The sequence below is a fragment of the Hemiscyllium ocellatum genome, chromosome 20 (assembly GCF_020745735.1).
Source record: "Hemiscyllium ocellatum isolate sHemOce1 chromosome 20, sHemOce1.pat.X.cur, whole genome shotgun sequence".
NCBI classification, from domain to species: Eukaryota; Metazoa; Chordata; class Chondrichthyes; order Orectolobiformes; family Hemiscylliidae; genus Hemiscyllium; species Hemiscyllium ocellatum.
Genome location: NC_083420.1, coordinates 25,899,274 through 25,922,825, shown reverse-complemented (window position 1 = coordinate 25,922,825; position 23,552 = coordinate 25,899,274). Strand labels below are relative to the sequence as shown.

The 23,552-nt window shown below is 41.9% G+C and overlaps 1 protein-coding gene across 2 annotated transcripts in view; it reads left to right on the top strand.

Annotated features, from left to right (window-relative positions):
• xpo6 (exportin 6) overlaps positions 1-23,552 on the top strand; it is a 122,141-nt gene that overhangs the window by 39,182 nt on the left and 59,407 nt on the right. For both annotated transcript variants that reach the window (XM_060840673.1, XM_060840671.1), the window contains exons 4-7: positions 481-678; positions 1,948-2,107; positions 18,881-18,958; positions 20,725-21,178. In XM_060840673.1, coding sequence (XP_060696656.1) covers positions 481-678; positions 1,948-2,107; positions 18,881-18,958; positions 20,725-21,178 — 890 coding nt within the window. The remainder of the gene's footprint in view (positions 1-480; positions 679-1,947; positions 2,108-18,880; positions 18,959-20,724; positions 21,179-23,552) is intronic.

Sequence of the window (23,552 nt, the reverse complement as noted above, 5' to 3'; positions counted from 1 at the left end):
AGACTGTGATTATATTTATTCAAATTTAGCAAAATAGGGAGTGATCTTTCAGAAACACAAAATTCTGAAGGGAATAGATAAGAGAGACATAGAGGATGTTTACACTGGCAGGTGAAACTTAGGACAAGAGGGCATAGCCTCCAAATTAAGTGAATCAGATTTAGGACTGAATTGAGGAGGAACTTCTTCACCCAGAGGGTTGTAAATCTGTGGAATTCCCTGTCCAGTGAAGTGACTGAGGCTTCCCCAAATGTTTTTAAACTAAGATTTTTTTTGAACAGTAAATAAACTGAGGGTTATGGTGAGAGGGTGGGTAAGTGGAGCTGAGACCACAAAGATCAGCCATGATCTTATTGAATGGTGGAGTAGGCTTAGGGGACCAGGTGGCCTACTCCTAGTTCTTAGTTCTTATTCAATGTTCCCCATTAACTAATTGTTGGTATTAACTTTATGAAAGTAATTCCTGCTTTTTCTCAACAGAACTTGATTAATAAGATGTGGCTGGGAGTCCCATCTCAAGACAAAATGGAGATTCGAAGCTGCCTACCCAAGCTTCTGTTGGCTCACCACAAGACAATGCCATATTTCATCCGCAATAAGCTGTGTAAAGTAATTGTGGATATTGGGAGGCAGGATTGGCCAATGTTTTACCATGATTTTTTCACCAGCACGTTACAGGCAAGTTAAGAATAAATGCTACTGATCTTTTCCATAATGGTAGCAATTATGTACTACCACTCATCCAATGTAATTCCTCATGAAAAAACTGGTCTCCTGAAATAAATCCGATTCCTTTGCTGGCATTCTGGAAGCACTTTATTTTGTAAGTTGGTACCCTTTGTGGAAAAATACTTCAGTTTCTCAAGTGACCCAGCTTTAATTTTAAATTATACACCACCTTGACCTCTGTTTTCCCAATCTGAGGAAATAGTTTCTGTACCAACCTATAAAATCCTTTAACCATTGTCAATGTGTTGGTTAACTACAGCTCAATGTTTTAAACACTAGGCAATAGAAATGGGGTTTTTACAACTTGACTTTATAAATAACCCTTTTAAGTCCTTATCTTGTTATACGTCTTGAAAAGCATTGTGCATTTCCAGAGGAGTGGCATCCAAAACTAAGCCTGGTATACTCCAGATTGAGTTCTGTTCAGAGTTATATACTTTAGAAGTGTCACTTCTGTATGTTGAATCCAAACTTGAGGCAATGGTCAGTCAAATTCAAAATTTGAGCCTTTTTTAAAAAAAAAAATTCGATTAGGGTTTGTATATTTATATTTTATTCAGTTTCCCTCCACAATACTTGTGTGACAAGTAGAATTACTAATTGTCTGCTGGCATGCCACATATATTTGAGGCTGCAGCTGGGGCTCATGTGTAACTGCAATGTGCTGAACCTTTCCCAGCTCGTGACAAATTCAGCATAGTCCCAAGAGTGTCAAAACCACCAAGCTTTTTAATAGATATAAGCAAGGTTCTTGTGCAGTGCCAGCGAAATCAAACTGCTTTATTTACATCAGTCTGAGTCTGACCAGAGAAATGCTGGATTTGGAACTTGAACAACTGCAAAGTTTCATTAGGCATTACAAATTCACTGCATTCAAGTTGAAGTTATCCTGTTGCACCAGGTCCAGTATAGGTTGCAGCTTGCATTTCTCCTGTTTATTGGCTAGCATGAGTTTGAGGTGCCTGTTAGAGGGAGTAATTAAAATGACTCATTAAAATTAGTCTTACGAAACAAACTTGGCTCAGTTGATCAATATGTTGCTTTTGATGGCTTACCTGCCTGACTCATTAGTGCAGTAGCCAAGTTTGGTGCATGTCTGGAGGAAGGAGTTCAGTGCTGCTGAAGTGAATTAGTTCAAGTTACCTGTGAACATTCTAACTTTACTGTGACAATGTCTATTTGGGTCTTGGCAAGCTGTGAAATGTTTTCCTATTGTAGCTAATCCAGGCTCCTTCCACCACACCTTTGGGTCTGATCATGTTGAAGACTACCTCAGAGGAGTTAGCATGTCCACGGGAGGACCTCAGTGTGGCACGGAAGGAAGAGCTCCGGAAACTGCTGCTGGAACAGGTGCCAACAGTACTAACTCTTCTCACAGGTCAGTACAGCACTGGGCAAACTGAAAGATTGTTAGTTGGAAAATCAGCAGGCTTATCAGAAGAGCAAAAGGAAGTGATATTTTATTCTGTAATGAGTTATTAGGACATGGATGATTCATTTCAAAGTATCAATGATTCTTTGTGTTGTAAGAAATAAAGTGCTTTAAAATTAATGCAATGAAAGGCTATAGTATACATAGATTTTTTGAGGAGCTAGCACAGGAATAAGAATGATGAGCTGAATGGCTTCATATGCTGCAAAGTTTTGAATATTTCATCTGAGAAAATATTGTTACCATCTACATGACAGAATTAGTTCAAGTGGAGATAAGGACATGTAAATAGTATTTGAAGCTGAGAAGTCAGCAAGATTGTGGGGTCACACCCCATCCACCTGGACACCCCGTGCAGGCCTCCTACCCGCCCTCGACCTCTTTATAGCCAACTGCCGCCGTGACATCAACCGACTCAACCTGTCCACCCCTCTCACCCACTCCAACCTCTCACCCTCAGAACGTGCAGCCCTCCACTCCCTCCGCTCCAATCCCAACCTCACCATCAAACCCGCAGACAAGGGAGGCGCGGTGGTAGTTTGGCGCACTGACCTGTACACCGCTGAAGCCAAACGCCAGCTCGCGGACGCCTCCTCTTATCGCCCCCTTGACCACGACCCCACCTCCCACCACCAAACCATCATCTCCCAGACCATCCAGGACCTCATCACCTCAGGGGATCTCCCATCCACCGCCTCCAACCTCATAGTCCCACAACCCCGCACCGCCCGTTTCTACCTCCTGCCCAAAATCCACAAACCTGCCTGCCCCGGCCGACCCATTGTCTCAGCCTGCTCCTGCCCCACCGAACTCATCTCCCAATACCTCGACACGGTCCTGTCCCCTTTAGTCCAAGAACTCCCCACCTACGTTCGGGACACCACCCACGCCCTCCACCTCCTCCAGGATTTTCGCTTCCCCGGTCCCCAATGCCTTATTTTCACTATGGACATCCAGTCCCTGTACACCTCCATCCCCCATCACGAAGGACTCAAAGCCCTCCGCTTCTTCCTTTCCCGCCGCACTAACCAGTACCCTTCCACTGACACCCTCCTTCGACTGACTGAACTGGTCCTCACCCTGAATAACTTCTCTTTTCAATCCTCCCACTTCCTCCAAACTAAAGGAGTTGCCATGGGCACCCGCATGGGCCCCAGCTATGCCTGCCTCTTCGTAGGATATGTGGAACAGTCCATCTTCCGCAACTACACTGGCACCACCCCCCACCTTTTCCTCCGCTACATCGATGACTGTATCGGCGCTGCCTCGTGCTCCCACGAGGAGGTTGAACAGTTCATCAACTTTACTAACACCTTCCATCCCGACCTGAAATTCACCTGGACTGTCTCAGACTCCTCCCTCCCCTTCCTAGACCTTTCCATTTCTATCTCGGGCGACCGACTCAACACAGACATCTATTATAAACCGACTGACTCCCACAGCTACCTGGACTACACCTCCTCCCACCCTGCCCCCTGTAAAAACGCCATCCCATATTCCCAATTCCTTCGTCTCCGCCGCATCTGCTCCCAGGAGGACCAATTCCAACACCGCACAACCCAGATGGCCTCCTTCTTCAAGGACCGCAGATTCCCCCCAGACGTGATCGACGATGCCCTCCACCGCATCTCCTCCACTTCCCGCTCCTCCGCCCTTGAGCCCCGCTCCTCCAACCGCCACCAAGACAGAACCCCACTGGTTCTCACCTACCACCCCACCAACCTGCGCATACAACGTATTATCCGCCGCCATTTCCGCCACCTCCAAACGGACCCCACCACCAAGGATATATTTCCCTCCCCTCCCCTATCAGCGTTCCGCAAGGACCACTCCCTTCGTGACTCCCTTGTCAGATCCACACCCCCCACCAACCCAACCTCCACCCCCGGCACCTTCCCCTGCAACCGCAGGAAATGTAAAACTTGCGCCCACACCTCCACACTCACTTCCCTCCAAGGCCCCAAGGGATCCTTCCATATCCGCCACAAGTTCACCTGTACCTCCACACACATCATCTATTGCATCCGCTGCACCCGATGTGGCCTCCTCTATATTGGTGAGACAGGCCGCTTACTTGCGGAACGCTTCAGAGAACACCTCTGGGCCGCCCGAACCAACCAACCCAATCACCCCGTGGCTCAACACTTTAACTCCCCCTCCCACTCCACCGAGGACATGCAGGTCCTTGGACTCCTCCACCGGCAGAACACAACTACACGACGGCTGGAGGAGGAGCGCCTCATCTTCCGCCTGGGAACCCTCCAACCACAAGGTATGAATTCAGATTTCTCCAGCTTCCTCATTTCCCCTCCCCCCACCTTGTCTCAGTCGGTTCCCTCAACTCAGCACCGCCCTCCTAACCTGCAATCCTCTTCCTGACCTCTCCGCCCCCACCCCACTCCGGCCTATCACCCTCACCTTGACCTCCTTCCACCTATCCCACCTCCATCGCCCCTCCCCCTAGTCCCTCCTCCCTACCTTTTATCTCAGCCGGCTTGGCTCTCTCTCTCTTATTCCTGATGAAGGGCTTATGCTCGAAACGTCGAATTCTCTATTCCTGAGATGCTGCCTAACCTGCTGTGCTTTGACCAGCAACACATTTGCAGCTGTGATCTCCAGCATCTGCAGACCTCATTTTTTACTCGAAGATTGTGGGGTCAGCATGGAAAATCAGATTAATTTTGGATTTATTGAACATTTGCTAGCATAGGTATTGTAAGATAAACAGCTTTGTATTGTCACATACTCTTTGTAGTACCACATTAAATAATTATGCAGCAAAGATTCTGGATCTAGCTGCTCCAGGATCGATACTCGTCTTGTAAAAATATAGTAACAGCACAGCAATAGAGGTTTGGAGCTTCATTCCAGAAATGATATTTGATGCTACATCACTTAACTTTAAATCTGAGGAACGCTTGTTCAGCAAACCTATTAAGCGATATGGGACAAAGGCAGGTGTATGGAGTACTTTCTCCCCACCCCCCACCCTCCTCTCATTTATCTCTCCACCCTGCAGGCACTCTGCCTCTGTTCCTGATGAAGGGCTTTTGCCCGAAACATCGAATTTCCTGTTCCTCGGATGCTGCCTGAACTGCTGTGCTTTTCCAGTACCACTCTAATCTAGAATCAGGTGTATGGAATTAGGCCACAGATCAGCCATGATCTAGTTTGAATGGCAAGACCAGCTTGAGGGGCTGAATGGCCTACTCCTGTTCATTTGGTCTATACTCCTTGTTCTGAAACCAGTATACTAAGGATGACACTACACAGTTAAACTTGACTGATCGTAACAGGTGAGATTGAGAACAATCTGTCAACGTAAAATACATTTATGACAGTGAGGTTGGTTTTGATTTTTATCCCAACTAATACTTTGGTTGAGTTGATGTTCTCCAAGTTGAATAGTAGAATTTATGGTTCCAGAACATGAGCATGCAAGCTAACTTCACTGATGTATTTGAGGATGTTTTCCATCATTGGAGGTTTTTTGGGAACTGGCATGAAACTAAGGCACAGTGGCACAATGCAAGAGAGCACTGGATTTTTCCCAGTGTCTACTGACCTTTCTCACTTACCAGATTCAAGATCATTTGTCTTATGTTGTTTGTCTACAAATTGGATGTAGATTTGTGCATATGTACAATTGCACTTCAAAAATCCCAATGATGATCGGAGTGTTTTATAAAACAAGTTCTTTGTGTTGATGCATCAAGTTCCAGTGTACAAAATGATGTTTGCAGCACTTGTGAAGAAATAGTAATATCTGGTCATAGAGTCATAAAGATGTACAGCATGGAATCAGCCCTTTCGGTCCAACCTGTCCATGCCGACCCAATATCTGACCAATCTAGTCCCACCTGCCAGCTCCCGGCCCATATCCCTCCAAACCCTTCCTATTCATATACCAATCCAAATGCCTCTTAAATGTTGCAACTGTACCAGCCTCCACCACTTCTTCTGACAGCTCATTCCATACACGTATTCACTGTTTTTCCATTTTGAGCAAGTCTTGCACTTTTTGTCCCATTTAACAGGAAAATGAGTTTCTGCAGTGCTAAATTGATCATCTATCACATTGTAAATTATTCCTCTATTTTCTTAGCCTGTCTGCAACTGGTGAAACAGTTGACCATGCCACCTTCCAAACATCTCTACTGTTTTCCAGTATGTGGCTGCATTCACCAGATTAATTTTTATCTAATATGGGAAGCATATCACTCGCAATTACTTCTCCTATTGCTCACCATCATTGTTTGGTGCATCCTGGGAATCTGTTCGTTGGTCGCCTCCTATTTCTTGTGCAATTGATGCACCTTGGCAGCATAATCCAAACACTTGTTTAGTCTTCAAACATATTAGCAATGTTCACTCAACCTTGGTATGACCTCTGTTAATTACCTCCACTGATCCTAAGCTAACCAACTACTTATCTAACATCTAGTACTGGATTAACAATTTTTTTCCAAATATATGTTCTGAAATTACCCCATACGGACTCTGTTCACCAGCCATGAGCTCCATCCTGGTAACTGTCATAGTTTTTAATTTGATCTGGTGATGGATGTTTGACAACACCATCTGCATTACAAAGACTGCCAATTTCCATCATAGTAGCATATCAAGGTTCTACACCTGTCTCTCTCATCTGAAAATGTTATTGATGCCTTTGTTAGATTTAGACTTCGACAATTCCAATGCAGTACTGGCAGGCCTTCAATGTTTTATCTTTAACTTCGAGGTCGCTCAGGTCTGTGCTGTTACTTTGAACAAGTCATGTTCACCCATCATCTTTGTTAATCTACGTTGAGTTTCTGATCAAGAAGAACTTTTGTTTTAAACTTCTCATCCATATTTTCAAATTCTTCCATGTTCTTACCTGTTCCTTACTCTATTATTCTTATAACATTCTGATTTTCTATATTTCTCTAATTCTGGCCTCTTGCGTATCACTGTCTTCATCTTGCTGCTGTACCTAAAATCCTATGCCCTCATTCACTCTCTTGACTCCTTTGCCTCTTTCCACCTTTTCAGATGCGCATTTAAAACCGACCTCTCTGATCAAGTTTTTTGTCATCTGCCTTCTTGCCACCTTGCAGCAAAATGTCAAGTTTACTTGATATTCCTTTTTGAAGCATATTGGGATGTTTCGTAGGAACTGCTGTAGACTATTTACTTATTTTTGAGTCTGTTCTGCAGTTCAGAGGTAATGACTGACTTACGCACAACACTGTGTATACGTAACTGTCCTGTGTGCCTTCATGTCTTTTCTAATATGATTAAACATTTTGTTTTCAAGTTAACAATTGACTTGTCTTCAGTTGGCCTGAGGGGAAGGGGAATTCCCAACATGAGAAGTGGAAGTAGTTTTTCTTAATCTGTTCCCTTTTATTTTCATAAAGATACTATCCCCAAGGCCATTACTTGTATGAAATGTGTCCAGAACTGTCAATAATATAGCAGGTCTGATTAATCCATGCTCTTTTCCATAATTAAAGAGCATGAATTATATCCCTCTTTAATGCTCTAGGTATAAAAACTAGCATTGTTTATGATCTCTAATCTATGTACCTGGACCCACAAGCCTCTTCATAACTCCACATTTTCCAGCTTTTCACCAGTTGTGAGCAACTTTGTTCTGTATATCTAAGGTCTGAAGTGGGTAGCCTTCCCTTTTCCCTATTGCAATCTAATTTCCACCTGTTCACTTAAACTATCAGTGTCTCTTAACAAATTTCTCTTACGCCTATATTACTTACAGCATTGCTGTAAACTTTCCGATGACCTAAAGGTATGTGGCCTTCTGTCCCATTATCGTAAGGAATGCAGTGAAAAGTTGAGGCCCCAAAGTGTGTACACAGAACACTTCTGGACCCAAACAGTTCTGATGAGTCACTGGACTTGAAATATTAACTCTTTTCTTCCCACAAATACTGAGACCTGTGTTTCTCCAGCAATTTGTGTTTTTACTGTGTATGGTTTTTGGTTTCTGTCTCCTTTCTCTCCACTAGTTGGTGCTCATACAGATGAAATGCTTTCATTTTGAAATACAATCCCTTGTATTTCTATAGTATCCATATGTTTCATATTGATTCGGTGACTAACTAGAGTTACTAACTGTTATCTTGCTAAATCAATAGTGACTATGATATGCCTCACCCTACGACATATGCTGAAGCTTTGTACAGTTGGTAAAAGTAAAATTTTAGGCGTTAGAATAAATGATAAATTTGTCAGTGCTGTAAATAAGTTTGCAGTAGTTGTCAAAATTGACACCCTTCAATTTATCATGCATCTATTTATATATTTGTAAATGTTTAGTTACAAATTAGATTTTCCCCCTCTATGTCAAAATGCTTCAGTGTGTGCAGAAGTTAACTCTGGTTTTACTTCTGAGTAGGTCAAACTTCCCATTTTGCAGTATTCTGCTGAGTGTCTACTTAAGCAAGCCTGTGAGGAGAGCTGTACCAGCAAGGAAAGTGTAAAATTTAAATTCTAGAAAGACATTTCTAGTTTGTGCCATTCAGCCGTTTTCCAACTAATAGTCCTGTAACCCATACCTTTCACTAAGGATGAATGTACATCAGTGATTAAATGTGAAATGGATTTATAGACACAGGATTGCTGTGCTTTGTGAAATATCAAAGTTCAAATAATTTAGCACACTTCATACCTGGATTTTTCTTTAACTGTTTCAAAGTGCTTTTTCAATTTGCTAATCCAGAAATTGGTCTATTCAAGAATGTGCACTAAGAACTGCATGTAATGCTGCCACTTGAGTGTTCAATAAGCTAGCTTCTATTTTGTTCTGAAGAATGTGTTTTAATGAATGTTGCTGTTATACAGTACCCAATTAGAAAAGTTATCCTTGTAAATAGTATGAAAAGAAATGGTAAGGAGCTCAAATCACCAGCTGGACTTGTATGCTGCTGGCCTGTTGGCAACAAACATGATTAGATTAGATTAGATTACTTAGTGTGGAAACAGGCCCTTCGGCCCAACAAGTCCACACTGACCTACCGAAGCGCAACCCACCCATACCCCTACATTTACCCCTTACCTAACACTACGGGCAATTTAACATAGCCAATTCACCTGACCCGTACATCTTTGGACTGTGGGAGGAAACCGGAGCACCCGGCGGAAACCCACGCAGACACGGGGAGAATGGGCTAGCCACCGTGCCGCCCACCAGAAAGTTAGACAATCTGACAGTGGGGGTAGCAAGAGCAGTTAGGAAGATAAGTAATGGTATTGAGGGAATTTCTGGGACCATCGTTAATCAAGGCTATGCTTGGCAGATTGTAGGATAGAAGTGGGGAGGAAGTGGCTGCAAGAGGGTTTGGAGGGAGTAGGATCCTATAGGCAGAGAGAGAACAATTATGAAACTCAGATCCTTCTTGGTGAATATTCCGAAGAAAGCATCAAATTACTGAGCTAATGAGTTCCTTGCAAAACAATGTACAATCTCTAGTTTAAAACTTTAGTTGTATGATACTTTTGTTTAGGCCACAGCTTCAGGACTACATGCAGTTCTGGTTACCACATGATAGCAAGAATGGGATTGCAGAAGTGTACACAGAAGACTTATCATGCTGTTGGCTGGATTGGAGCGTTTTAGCAGTCAAGAGAAATTGGATAAATGTGGTTGTTGTCTTTAGAGCAGAGAAGGTTGAAGGGGGAACCTGACTGAGGGGCATGGACACAGTGGCTAGAAAGAAACTGTTCCTCTTAATTGAAAAGTCTATATTGAGAGGGCATACTTTTAAGGTAAAAGGAGGAGAGTTAGGAGGGGTTTGCAAAAATTTTTCACCTAGAGTCCGTTGTACAGCATGGAAACAGACCCTTCGGCCTAACTCGTCCATGCCAACCAAATATCCTAGTCCAATCTAGTCCCACCTGCCATGCTTCTCATAATTTTGTAAACCTCTACAGGGTCACCCCTCATCCTCTGATGCTCCAGGGAAAACAGACCCAGTCTGTTCAGCCTCAAATCCTCCAGACCTGGCAACATACTTGTAAATCTTTTCTGAACCCTTTCAAGTTTCACAACATCTTTCAAATAGGAAGGAGACCAGAATTGCACGCAATATTCCAACAGTGGACTAACCAATGTCCTGTACAGCCGCAACTTGACCTCCTAACTCCTGTATTCAATACTCTGACCGATTAAAAGGAAAGCATACCAAATGCCGCCTTCACTATCCTATCTACCTGCGACTCCACTTTCAAGGAGCTATGAATGTGCACTCCAAGGTCTCATTGTTCAGCAACACTCCCTAGGACCTTAGCATTAAATGTATAAGTCCTGCTAAGATTTGCTTTCCCAAAATGCAGCACTACGCATTTATCTGAATTAAACTCCATCTGCCACTTCTCAGCCCATTGGCCCATCTGGTCAAGATCCTGTTGTGATCTGAGGTAACCTCCTTCGCTGTCCTCTGCATCTCCAATTTTTGTGTCATCTGCAAACTTACTAACTGTACCTCGTATGCTCATATCTAAATCATTCACATAAATGACAAAAAATAGAGGACCCAGCACTGATCCTTGTGGCACTCCACTGGTCGCAGGCCTTCAGTCTGAAAAACAACCCTCCATCACCACCTTCTACCTTTTTGAGTCAGTTCTGTATCCAAATGGCTAGTTCTCCCTGTATTCCATGAGATCAACCTTGCTAACCAGTCTCCCATGGGGAACCTTCTTGAACGCCTTACTGAAGTCCATATAGATCACATTTACCACACTGCCCTCATCAATCCTCTTTGCTTCTTCAAAAAAACACAATCAAGTTTGAGTCATGATTTCCCACGCACAAAGCCATGTTGACTATCCCTAATCAGTCCTTGCCTTTCCAAATACATGTACAACCTGTCCCTCAGGATTCCATAAGACACAGGAGTGGAAGTAAGGCCATTCGGCCCATTGAATGGCAGAGTGGACTCTATCATGGCTGGGCATTTCGACTCCACTTACCCGCATTCTCCCCGTAGCCCTTAAATTCTTGATGTCACAAGGAATTATCAATCGCTGCCTTGAAGACATTTAGCGTCCCGGCCTCCACTGCACTCTGCGGCAATGAATTCCACAGACCCACCACACTCTGGCTGAAGAAATGTCTCCGAATTTACCCCCTCTAATTCTAAGGCCGTGTCCACGGGTCCTTGTCTCCTCGCCTAACAGAAACCATTTTCTAGCGTCCACCCTTTCCAAGCCATGTATTATCTTGTAACTTTCTATTAGATCTCCCCTTAATTTTCTAAACACCAATGAATACAATCCCAGGATCCTCAGCCGTTCCTCATATGTTAGAACAACCATTCCAGGAATCATCTGTGTGAATCTCCGCTGGACACGCTCCAGTGCCATTATGTCCTTCCTGAGGTGTGGGGCCCAAAACTGAACACAGTACTCCAAATGGGGCCTAACCAGAGCTTTATAAAGTCTCAGTAGCACAATGGTGCTTTTATATTCCAACCCTCTTGAGATAATGACAACATTGCATTCGCTTTCTTAATCACGGACTCAACCTGCATGTTTACCTTTAGAGAATCCTTGACTAACACTCCCAGATCCCTTTGTACTTTGGCTTTATGAATTTTCTCATCATTTAGAAAGTAGCCCATGCTTGTATTTTTTCCAGAGTGCAAGGCCTCGCATTTGCTCACATTGAATTCCATGAGCCATTTCCTGGACCACTGTCCCAAACTGTCTAGATTCCCTCCAACAACTTGCCCACCACTGATGTCAGGCTCACTGGTCTTTAGTTCCCTGGCTTGGCCTTACCACCCTTCTTAAACAGTGGCACCACATTAGCCAGCCTCCAGTCTTCCGGCACATCACTTGTGACTATAGATGATACAAATACCTGAGGCCCAGCAATCACTTCCCTCGCTGTCTACAGAGTTCGAGGGTACACCCGATCAAGTCCTGGGGATTTATCCACCATTGTGTTTCAAGGCGTCCAGCATTTCCTCCTCTGTAATATGGATATTTTGCAAGATGTCACCATCTATTACCCTCCAGTCTATAGCTTCCATTTCCTTTTCCACAGTAAATACCGATGTAAAATACTCGTTTAGTATCTCCCCCATTTTGTGTGACTCCACACAAAGCCCAACTTACTGAGGGGCCCTATTTTCTCCCTAGTTATTCTTTTGTCTTTGTATTTGTAAAAACTCTTTGGATTCTCCTTAACTCTATTTGCCAAAGCTATCTCATGTCCCCTTTTTGCCCTCCTGATTTCCCTCTTAATTATACTTCTACTGGCTTTATACTCTTCTAAGGATTCATTCAATCTATCCTGTCTATATCTGACATATGCTTCCTCCGTTTTCTTTTCCCAACCCTCAACTTCTTTAGTCATCCAGCATTCCCTATACCTACCAGCCTTTCCTTTCACCTGAACAGCAATATACTTTCTCTGGATTCTCATTTATATGATTTCTGAATGCTTCCCACTTTTCAGCCATCCCTTTACCAGCGAATGTCTGCCCCCAATCAGTTTTGAACGTTCTTGCTTAATATCATCAAAATTTGCCTTTCTCTACTTTTAGAACTTCATCTATTAGAACTGGTCTATTCTTTTCTATCACTATTTTCAAACTAATAGAATTATGGTTGCTGGCCCCAAAGTGCTCCCCCACTGACCTCAATCACCTGTCCTGCCTTATTTTCCAACAATCGGTTAAGTTTTGCACCTTCTCTAGTAGGCATATCCACATGCTGAATCAGAACATTTTTCTTGTACACACGTAACAAATTCCTCTCCACCCAAATCCTTAACACAATGGCAGCTCCAGTCTATGTTTGGAAAGTTAAAATCCCCTACCGTAATCACTCTTTTATTTCTACAGATAGTGGAGACCTCCTTTATAAATTTGTTTCTCAATCCCCCTCTGACTATTAGGGGGTATACAGTATAATACAAATAAGGTGATCATCCCTTTTCTTATTTCTCAATTCCACCCAAATAACTTCCCCGGATGCATTTCTGGGAATATTCTCCCTCAATACAGCTGTAATGCTATACCTTATCAGAAACGCCACTCACCCCCCCACCCCCATCTCTTGCCTCCCTTTCTATCCTTCCTGTAGCATTTGTATCCTTGAACATTTAAGCTGCCAATCCTGTCCATTCCTAAGCCATGTTTCTGTAATTGGGGTGCTGGGAATTTGGAATGCAGTGCATGTGTGGGCAGTTAGAGGTGGAAATCTCCACTTTTAAGTGAATAATCGTTGAAATGACAGCATTCAAGGCCGTGAATGTAAGTGTTGGTAAGTGGCACAGACTCAACCTACTAATCCCAATCTATGAACCAAAGAGCACCTCTTCTGTGCTATATGACTAAATAATAACACATTTTTGTGAAAGTTGGATTGTTTACTTGTGCCACAGCAGTGTAGCAGCAACAAAAAGTCAGCCAGAATGGGCTCTATCAAACATAACTAAGGACTGCAACTGTGGTGTTATTGTGGCAAAGATTAACAAGGCCAAAGTCGTCTTGGCCAACCCATTGGGCCCTGTTTTCAGCATCTGAACATTTCATGATATATAACTTGCTGGTGTTTAATGGAAAATATCCTACATGGGATATATTGATGATACTTGGAATCACCAAGTGCAGATCTAGGATTTGGTCATCAGTGAGGTGATAGGAGACTCTAAGGAGGTGAAGGGCTTCCAGTGTATCCCTGGTTCACGTTGTTATAGATCATATAGGATTCCGATGAAAAGTTTTTTTTTACATCCAGAATGGTCAGCCTATGGAAAGTGGTTGAAACCAAAACGTTGAAATTTTTTTCAAAGAATTGGATATTATTCCTAAAGCTAAAGGACTCAGTATGGAGTGAAGGCAGAAAAAGGTTACTAAGTTGGATGATCAGCCATGGTCATATTGAATGGCAGGGTAGGCTCAAAGGGCCTACTCCTGATCCTAGATTCCATATTAAAACCGTATATATTCTGGAACATCTGCTTAGAAATAATGTGACAGATCCTACTGTAATGAACACTTATATTTAACAATTAAATTGGCGATGCTCCAACATAAAATGTTTCAACTTTGTGCATATGTGATGGAAACTTGCACTGTTGTCTCTTTACACAGATGGGTGAAGTATCCATCGTGTGAAGGCATTTTGTGTGGAATGTCAGTGATTTTGAAAAGAGAAATGTCTTGTTGATCACTTTAATTTCCTGACATCATGGAATCTAATTCTTATGTTGTGGTTTTAAAACGCTTAGTGAAAAATTGTTATTTCGGATATTGATAGATTCTCAAAAAATTAATCAAACTAGCTTGTACATCAACACCAATAGCCAAGGTATTATTACTATGTGACTGTATTATCTAATAAGAGTTGGTGAAAATAAAAAGTAGCCCCTGAAGATCAAAAATCCCTTCAAAACTCAAATTTTAATTCCCACCCTAGAACCTGGTGGGCTTGCTGCCCTGCATAGAGAAGTTCTGAATTTCTGCAAGCTGCTGTGCCAGAACTAAATTCAACATTAGTTTAAGTTTTGGTGACGATCCATTAACACAAACGTTGACTTGGACCCAATATACAAACCGCTGTAATGGAAATCCAGAACCGACACCAACCCAAAACAGCTCAAACAGAGCCACATAAATTCAAAGCGGAACAGTAGAACAGCGCTTCACAGGAGGCAACACCGCACTGCTTGTGTCACCCAGAAAGGGGACGAAGTTCTGCCAACAAACCTACCAGCTTGGCAAACAGACCAATAATGAATCCAACAGTATTAGGCTTGATTGTTGCAATAATGAGAACACGAGGAGTTGAAATGTAACACATAGTCCAAGTTACAGAACTTGGGGGAGAATAGTTATTCAGGAACATTGTTTTTCAGGGACCAAATAAGTCAAAATTGCAATTTAGGGGTCTTGTTATTTCTCGGGCTGTAATTTAGATCAACTTACTTTAAAATTACAAAAGGTGGTTAGAATACCTAGTGAATAGAAATTGACAAAGGCAATAACTACAGGGAACCTCTATTATCCGAATGAGATAGGCGGGCACTATTTCGTTCGGATAATTGATTATTTGGTTAATCGATTAAATGCCTTTACTCGGACTTGGTGTTTTTTAAAGTCTCCTCCCCGTTCAGGAGACTGCAGAAGTACACCTGACCCTGCCCTCAACACCACCCCCAACCCTGTCCAACACTGTCTCCCCCTGCCCCCAAACCCCATCCAGGGATGTTAGGGTACACCCCTCTGTCGAACTCCAGGAAGTGTGGGGGGAGAGAGAGGATGGAAGATCAGTCATTTGGAGATAGTGCCTGTTTAATTACTGTAAGCAAAAGATGTGATCATTGTTGGAAACACGTCTTTGATGTAAAGTTCCTGTTGAGACTTCGAGATTTCCTTTGGATAATCCGATTTTCGGATAATTTGGTATTCAGCTAATCGAGGTTCCTCTGTAATTGGTCTTTTGACTAAATACTATAAACAAGAGCAAGAAACGAGGCTTCGCAGTTGTAACTTGGATATGAGTCATGCACACGTAGCTTATTTCCTGCTAAACAGTGTGGTCAAGGGATAGGGTGCTTCATGTCCTAATTTCTTAAGTGTTTAGGTCAAGTGGAAATCAAATATAGAAAAGGAAAAACATGTTTTAGAAACTAGCAAAGGCCCACAAAAAACACAATAGAATGTGGGTGAACTAACTGGTAAACTAGCCATAAAGTTAACTCCTGTAAAAATTGATTGTAAGGATTCTCTGTGCATATCCATCCATCTGAACAGGCTGTCTGTTCCCTAACTGATAATTTACACCAAATCCTTACCAACTCTTTGTTTAGCATCCTTTACAAACAAACTAAAAAAAATAATCAGTAGCCTCTAAATTTAAGGGCGACTTGTGGTATTCCCAGCCTGTTTTGTAGTCCTTGTCCTTGTCAAACGGGTTCTTTCTTGCCTTCCTATCATGTCTGTCCATATTCAAAATCCTCACACAGCCCAATTTAGAGGAATTGGGAATAGTCAGGACATTTTGCAACCGTGCCTGTGGTCTGTTAAATTCCATATCTTAAATTCTACAAAATATCCATCCAGTTTTGTAAATTTATCAGTGTGACTGTCCCTCATGCATTTGCTTATTTAAAAAAAATATTTTAGTAGAATTCCAAGCCAACCTTTGTGTCCAAATGTTGGTCCTCTCCATACTTTGCCTGATCTCTTTTGTCGTGAGTTGGTACCTATGCCATTCCTAACATTTTCTTGTTAAACTTGTAACTCTCATCCACATACCGACTACATTTTTCCAATGATTGTAAGGTTCAGCCTTAAAAAGTCAGTCAGGAGTACTCGCCTGACATGATGCACTGGCTTCAACCATTCTTCTCCAAGCTTAATCCAATTAGTTTTCTAGTTGTAAAGACTTATGACAGAGTAGGAATGCCAAAATGTCAATTAAAATCCAAATAAGTCAGTGAGCCATAACCATATGCCTTTCTTTGTGAATATTGTTTATTAATGGCAATCTTATGGCTTCTACCACACACCTTTTCTTGCTACATCAACAGCAACCTAGATGCTAAAAAGTGAGGTACTTAATGTTAATATCGCTGGAGGAAAAGGTAGTAAAGAAACTTTTTGCTGCCTTCAATAGCTGCAGTATATACACATGGTAGACACTCAATCCCCATAGGGAGGGAATTCCAGAATTTTGACCCATTAGCATGAAAGCAGTGTTGAATCCAGATGGTTAGTAGCCTGGAGGTCTTGCTGATGGTGGTGTTGTGTGTCTGCTGTATTCTTCCCTCTGGTGGTTGCAGGTTTGGAAGATGCTGTCTTAAGGAGCTTTGATGAATTTCTGTAGTGCATCTTGGTGATGTACACTGAACATTATTGGTGCCAGTCAAACAAGCTGCTTTTTCTAGATGGTGTCAAGCTTAAGTGTTGTTGGAGCTGCACTTATCCAGGCAAGTGGGGATGACTTGTGTCTTGTAGAAGCTGGACAGGTTTTGGGGAGTCAGGAAGTGAGTTACTCACTAAGATTCCTAGCCTCTGACTTCGTAGCTAATCCAGTTCAATTTATGTCAATGGTAACACCAGGGATGATAGTGGCATTCAGTGATGGTAATGTCAGTGATGGTTAGATTCTCTTTGGAAATGTGCATTGCTTGGCATTTTTGTGGCATAATGTTACTTAATTAATTCTCAATGCATATTACCAAGTCTAGGATAGCTCCTTCCCTGTTCAGCTATATGATATTGTCCCAAGACATTCAATAACTTGTTTTCTAGGCTACTTTTGCTGACCTGATTTTTTAAGTCTATGTAGATTAAAGCCACCTGTTTTTATTGCAGGTATATTGTTTATGTGGTCCATTTAGTTTTTTCCCTGTAAGCTCTGTCCTACAGTGTATTTACTACCTGAGATCTGTTAAGGTGTTTTCCCTGTCAACCTTTTGACTTCAATATATGTATTTGGGGGTAGGAGGCAGCCTAGTGCTATTATCAGTGGACTGTTAATCCGGACACCACCTCAACATCTCTAGACACAGGTTCAAATCCAGCCACAGCAGATGGTGGTTGATGAGTTCAATAAAAATCTGTAAGAGTCTGATAACATGAATCTGGTGTTGATTGTTGGAAAAAGCCCTTTAAGGAAGGAAACTGCTATCCTTGACTGGTCTGGCCTACATGTGACTCCTGACCCAGAGCAGTTGACTCTTAACTGCCCTCAGGGAAATTAAGGCTGGGCAATAAATGCTGGCCATGCCAGTGATGCCCTCACTGAGTTGGAAATAGCCACTGTATTTATGTGGCTAGTCCAATTTGGTTTCTGTCAGTAGTAATCCCCGGGATGCAATTTGATCCTTTTTAACTCTGGTTTGTTCTTTTGACTTTTTAGAAATGATGCAAAGATTATTGTCCCCTAAATGTTACGCTCCTGACAGTTGATCCAGTTTGGCTCATCTTCTAGTTTAGAACTAGGTCTAGCATGGTAATTTCTAATTGGACAGGCAACATACTGCTGTAGAAAGTTTTCCTAAACATTAAGAACTCTTGTCCCTCACTGCCCTTTTTGTGACTACAATTCGTCTGTGTTTAGGAACTTGCAGTTTCCCCTTAACTACCTTATAATTTTTGTACCTCTTCAAGCTTGTTGCTATGCATTCTTCTCTCAAGTTAGTCTGGGAGTAGATTACAAAAACAATGCAAGTTTTTAAAAAAAATTCTTATCTCTAGTGTAATAAATTGTCTTCAACCTTTGAGGTATCTTCCTTCTCCATTTCTGCAATACTTTCCTTAATCAATATTGCAACCCCTCCCATATGCTCCTTTTCCTATCTTTTCTGAACATCTTGCGCTCAAGTAGTTGACTTCTTTCTTATGTAACAGCATTAATTTTGATAAATAACCTTTACCAGACACTGAACAAATGTGAACTTTACAAGAAAATGGTGCACAAAGAGAAAATCCTTTACTGTGGAGATCTGAGACTCTATTATGGAAACCTCCAGTCGTAAAGCACTGATTTTCCTAGTTAGTCTGGGAAATTTAAAAGCAAGTTAGGATGTGAAACCTTAACGTTTTGGGGTCCTATTTCTGTTCAAAGTTGGCTTACCATGTGCGGTGTGTGAGATCAAAAGTCTAACTGTGAGCAAACTTTGTGGAACAGGTTAATATTCTTAAGTTCTACGCCTGAGGGTTGGATTTTCTGAACTACTTTTTGTCTTTGCAGGTATTTTAGAGACCATTTGGGATAAAAACAGTGTTACTGCTGCTACTCCACCTCCCTCTCCAACTTCTGGAGACAGTGGTAGGTTCTGCTGTTTAAAAATCTTGATTTGACAGTCATCAGTCAGTTTAATGAGATGAAATGGATTCTAATTAAGTATGTCAATTTTGATGTGAAAGGTATTCATTCTACAAGTACAATAATACAAGTCAGGAGCAAGTCATTCAGACGACTCCACTCATCTGCTTAGCCACTCCATAAGCACTAATCTGATCTGACTGTGGCTTCAACTCCATTTTCCCACCTACTTTTGACTCCTTTGTTACTTGTATGAGAATTAATGCTGTTATGGAATTGAACGCGTCTATTTAAGTTAAGTGTTCTCCATCGAGTAAGATGTAGAGCAGATAGTGTAGAGTTTTACTCATAATCTATCTCCTTAGCCTACATTAACACCAATCTTGGGTAACTTTTATAGCTGCACTGTCAGTGTTTGGGATTTGGCCGAGTTTCATTGATCTCACAAGCAGGTTTTTGAATCGCCAGTGATGGTCACTGTGTCCTCCTAATTGTTGCTGTATAGTTAACAAGGTATGGACCATAAATGAACACTGTACCATTTTACAAAATAGTATAATCCTTGGCGCACACTTTACAGAAGACCGAATAGCACTCCTTGGCATTATGTATTTGTTAGTGAGGTAGGCTGTCACTGAATCTGATCACGTGACATAATGTCATCATCCATTTTGGACATACAAACAACTCTCTCTCTAACTTTGCCTGTGGAGTGAGCGCCTCAATATTAAACTCCTGTTTTTAACATTCCTGATCCTCCTTGGAACAAGAATTCAGACCAAGAATTTTATTTTGCTTGAAACTATCACTCTGAATTTTAGCTTTCACTGTTCATTGATTATGAAAACATTACACTTGTAAAATCTTGTGACTACTGTAACTTCAATTCCCTCAACAAACTGTTTCAGGGTAAACTAGCTTAGACATTTTCAGTTGAGGCTGAGGACACCTCCACAAAAGGGATTCTCTTTGATAATCTGAAAATTCAGACTCCGTCCAGCATACAGTCATCAAGATTGGTGGATTGTATGGAAAACCTACCCATGCCAGTGTTAGTGTTAAACTTCTTGCTGTGCCAGTAGAATGTCACAGATGACTCTTCTGATCTTAAGTGTAAGCTTTTGTTTTGAATTGGTACTTTGTAGACTTCCTGTTGAATATCTAACATTTTAAGTTGAGACCAAGTTCCAGCAACAAACTTATTGGAAAATCTAATCTGTGTACCGAGTGATGTCTTTGATTTTTCTTTTTCCCTTCCCTTGAGCATAGTTTGCTGCAATGTATGAGTGCACCATAGATGCAGTGCAGTAAATTGGCTGATGAAGAATGATTTTGCATTAGCTGCATGTGCTATAAGCTTGCATAACCAAAGTTATCGAGCTAGACTACTTTGTACAAGTTAAAATACTGCTGAAATTTACTTGTAACAAAATTGGGAAAGCAGAATATCAATGAGAGGACTGGAATTGTCCCCTGATGGATTTCTGCACCCTTCAGAATTATGCTCCCTGCGTTCTTAAGTCTCTTCAGAAGAATTTATAAAGTCTGCACTTATATTGTCTGTAGAATTGGCAATGGAAGCTTGAAATGCTCAAGGTACAAATCTAATAGTTGGAACAAGAATCTCTGTTGGGATGATATCAAAGATTTTTATGAAATAATAATGAAAAGTCTTTACATCTTGCACTAATGACTAGTAGATTTTTTTTTGTTTTCTACATTTGTGTGCTAACAACTACATAAGACTCATGATTTTCTTTCCTTGTTAGGTGATTTGCTTAGTAGCCTACTGCAGACTCCCCAAGCTGCCAAATTATTAAATCAGCCAATCCCAATTTTAGATCCAGCAAGTGAGCACATTTGTTTTCTGGCTTTGGACTGTCTGACTCATCTTTTCAGCTGGATCCCACTCTCTGCCAGCATCACCCCAGCTCTCCTGACTACCATCTTCCACTTTGCTCGTTTTGGCTGTGATACCCGTGCCAAGAAGCTAGTTGCTGTGAATGGAAATGGCCACAACAATAATATCATCCAGGAGCGAGGTAAACTGGGTGTGTTTGCCATGTCTTGCATTAATGAACTCATGTCTAAGAACTGTGTCCCTATGGAGTTTGAGGAGTATCTACTGCGCATGTTCCAGCAGACCTTTTACTTACTGCAGAAAATCACCAAAGACAACAACGCACACTCCATAAAAAGCCGTCTTGAAGAGCTAGAAGAAAGGTAAGCTTTGTAGATGCTGTAGCATAAAGATATGGTCTGGGGTTCTGTTCTGACCTTATTTGGTACATCTCGAAACAAATTCAAAATTTGGACGAGCCTGACTTGTTCATGCTCTGCGTGGGTAGCAGATAATAATCCAAAATGAAATTACAAGAACACAGGAAGACAGTTTAGTTTTGTCTGTTAATGTTGTTATTCAGTTTGTTTATTGTGACACTAGGAAAAAGGTCTCCTATTTCATGAAATGTTCTGCAAAGGGATATGTCTTGATTCAGGTTTTGATGTTGGGAAACAAAAAAATGAAATTGTCAAGTTAACATCCTTAGTAATGTACTTTTGACTCCTGTAATAAATGCCTACTGGTCTGAGTTTCTGTGATCCTGATTTATAATGCAGATAATTGTCTCTAAAAGTTATCACAGTTTCCTCCATGGTCTGATTTTAAGGTTTATCTTAACTAGCAGCCCTTAAGAAAAATCCAACCACATGTAAGGATTACAAGTTCAAACTGTTGCCAGAACGTTGTCTGGCAGCTATACAATTTGGACCCTTGCAAGACTAAAATCAGTATGGAAGAGTTATAGGCCAAGGATTTTGTGTAGTGTTGTACTCAAGACTTCCCTAGCTTTATGTAAAATGCATGACATCTTGATGGCTTGGTGCAGAAGTACGATGTGCTGTAACACTGCATATTACAAGGGTATACAAGGCCGATATATCTTAGACACACAATGGATATAACACCTGATCAGACTATGGGAATGGGAATTAGCTAGAACAGCAGCTCCCAATCATGTAGGAGTGACCAAAAGTTGAGAGGAACTAAAGAAGTCTGGTTGAACATTTGTGTCAACTGATATGATTGTCTAGAACACTGATTCTCAAACCCTTTGACTTTTGTTTCCTTCCATGCATTAGTAATCATTGACTAAACCTACCAAAATGCATGTGAAGGTCAAGTAGTCATAGTTTTGGTGGATTACCTGGCTGGTGTCTCATATGACTGGTGATGGTTTATTCTGAGGGTATCCAGACTTTGGATGAAGGGAGACTGAGAAGGAAAGTCCTTCATAACCTTGGTGTGGCTTCAGTTCCCTTACCAGCTGCTAGCGTCAATGTGCATCACAAACCAACTGACACCCCCCCACCCCCACACTCCCCAAAATGCATGTAAAGTGTTTTATAAAAAAGCTTTGTAGAAAATATTATTATTTTCATACGTTTGATTTGTAGATTACTTAAAGGTATAGTGACCTTTGTGCAATTCCAGGCAGTCCCTAGTTGCACCCTCAGCCAGGTGAGACTGCTGGGTGACTGTGCTGTGCACATGGTGACCACACTCTACAGCTGCATTCCAATCTGCTTCATAAGAACATATGATGTAAAGCTAAGTAGGCCAATTAGCTCAAGTCTGCTGCACCCATTCAATGAGATTGTGGCTGGTCATCCTCATTCCACTTCCTTGCCTTTTTTCCCCCATAACCCTTGATTCCCTTACTGATTAAGGCTGTTGCACTATCTTGTTTAGAGTTGAATACACTTAATGATCTCGCCTTGACAGTCCCCTGTAGTAAAGCAGTCTACAGATTCACTCCCCTCAAGAAATTCCTCGTGTTTTAAATGAGCCACTTTTGTTGCTCTGAGATTATGCCCTCTGGTTCTAGACTCTCCTACAAGGGAGAGCAAACTTTCTGCATTTATCCTGCTGATTTCCCTGAAGAATCTTGTATGTTTCAAGAAGATTGCCCCTCATTCTTCTGAAATCCGATGTGTAAAGGCCAAAACTACTCCACCAGCATGATCAGAAGTGTTGCTGCAGAGCCACTGTTTTTATGGTGGACATTGAAATCTTCTACCCAGAGTACATCCTGCATCCTTGCCACCCTCTGTGCTTCCTCCAAGTGTTGTTCAGCATAGAGTACTGAGCCGAGGGAGGATGGAACTTGGTAACCTACAGAAAGTTTCCTTGCCCATGTTTAACTTGAAACAGTGAGCCCTCACGAGGCCTGGAGTCCATATTGATGACTCCCAGGACCCCTACCTCCTCACTGTGCGCTACTTGTGGCCACCACTCTATCATCTGTCCTGGTGGGGCAGGTCATATACAAGGATTTTGGTATCTGGGACATTGTCTGTAAGACACGATCTTTACTCATTAATACCATGACTGACTCTGTCAGACTGTTGGTTGATTCATCTTGACAGCTCTTGGCATTTTGTCACGAGCCTGACATGTAATAAGGAGGACTTTGTGGTGTTGACAGGGCTGTTTTTCTGGAGCATACATTGATACTGGCAGGTCTGTCAGGTTTCATCTTTGTTGAGATGTGATAGCAAATGATGCAACTGAGTGGCTTGCTGGCCATTTCAGAGA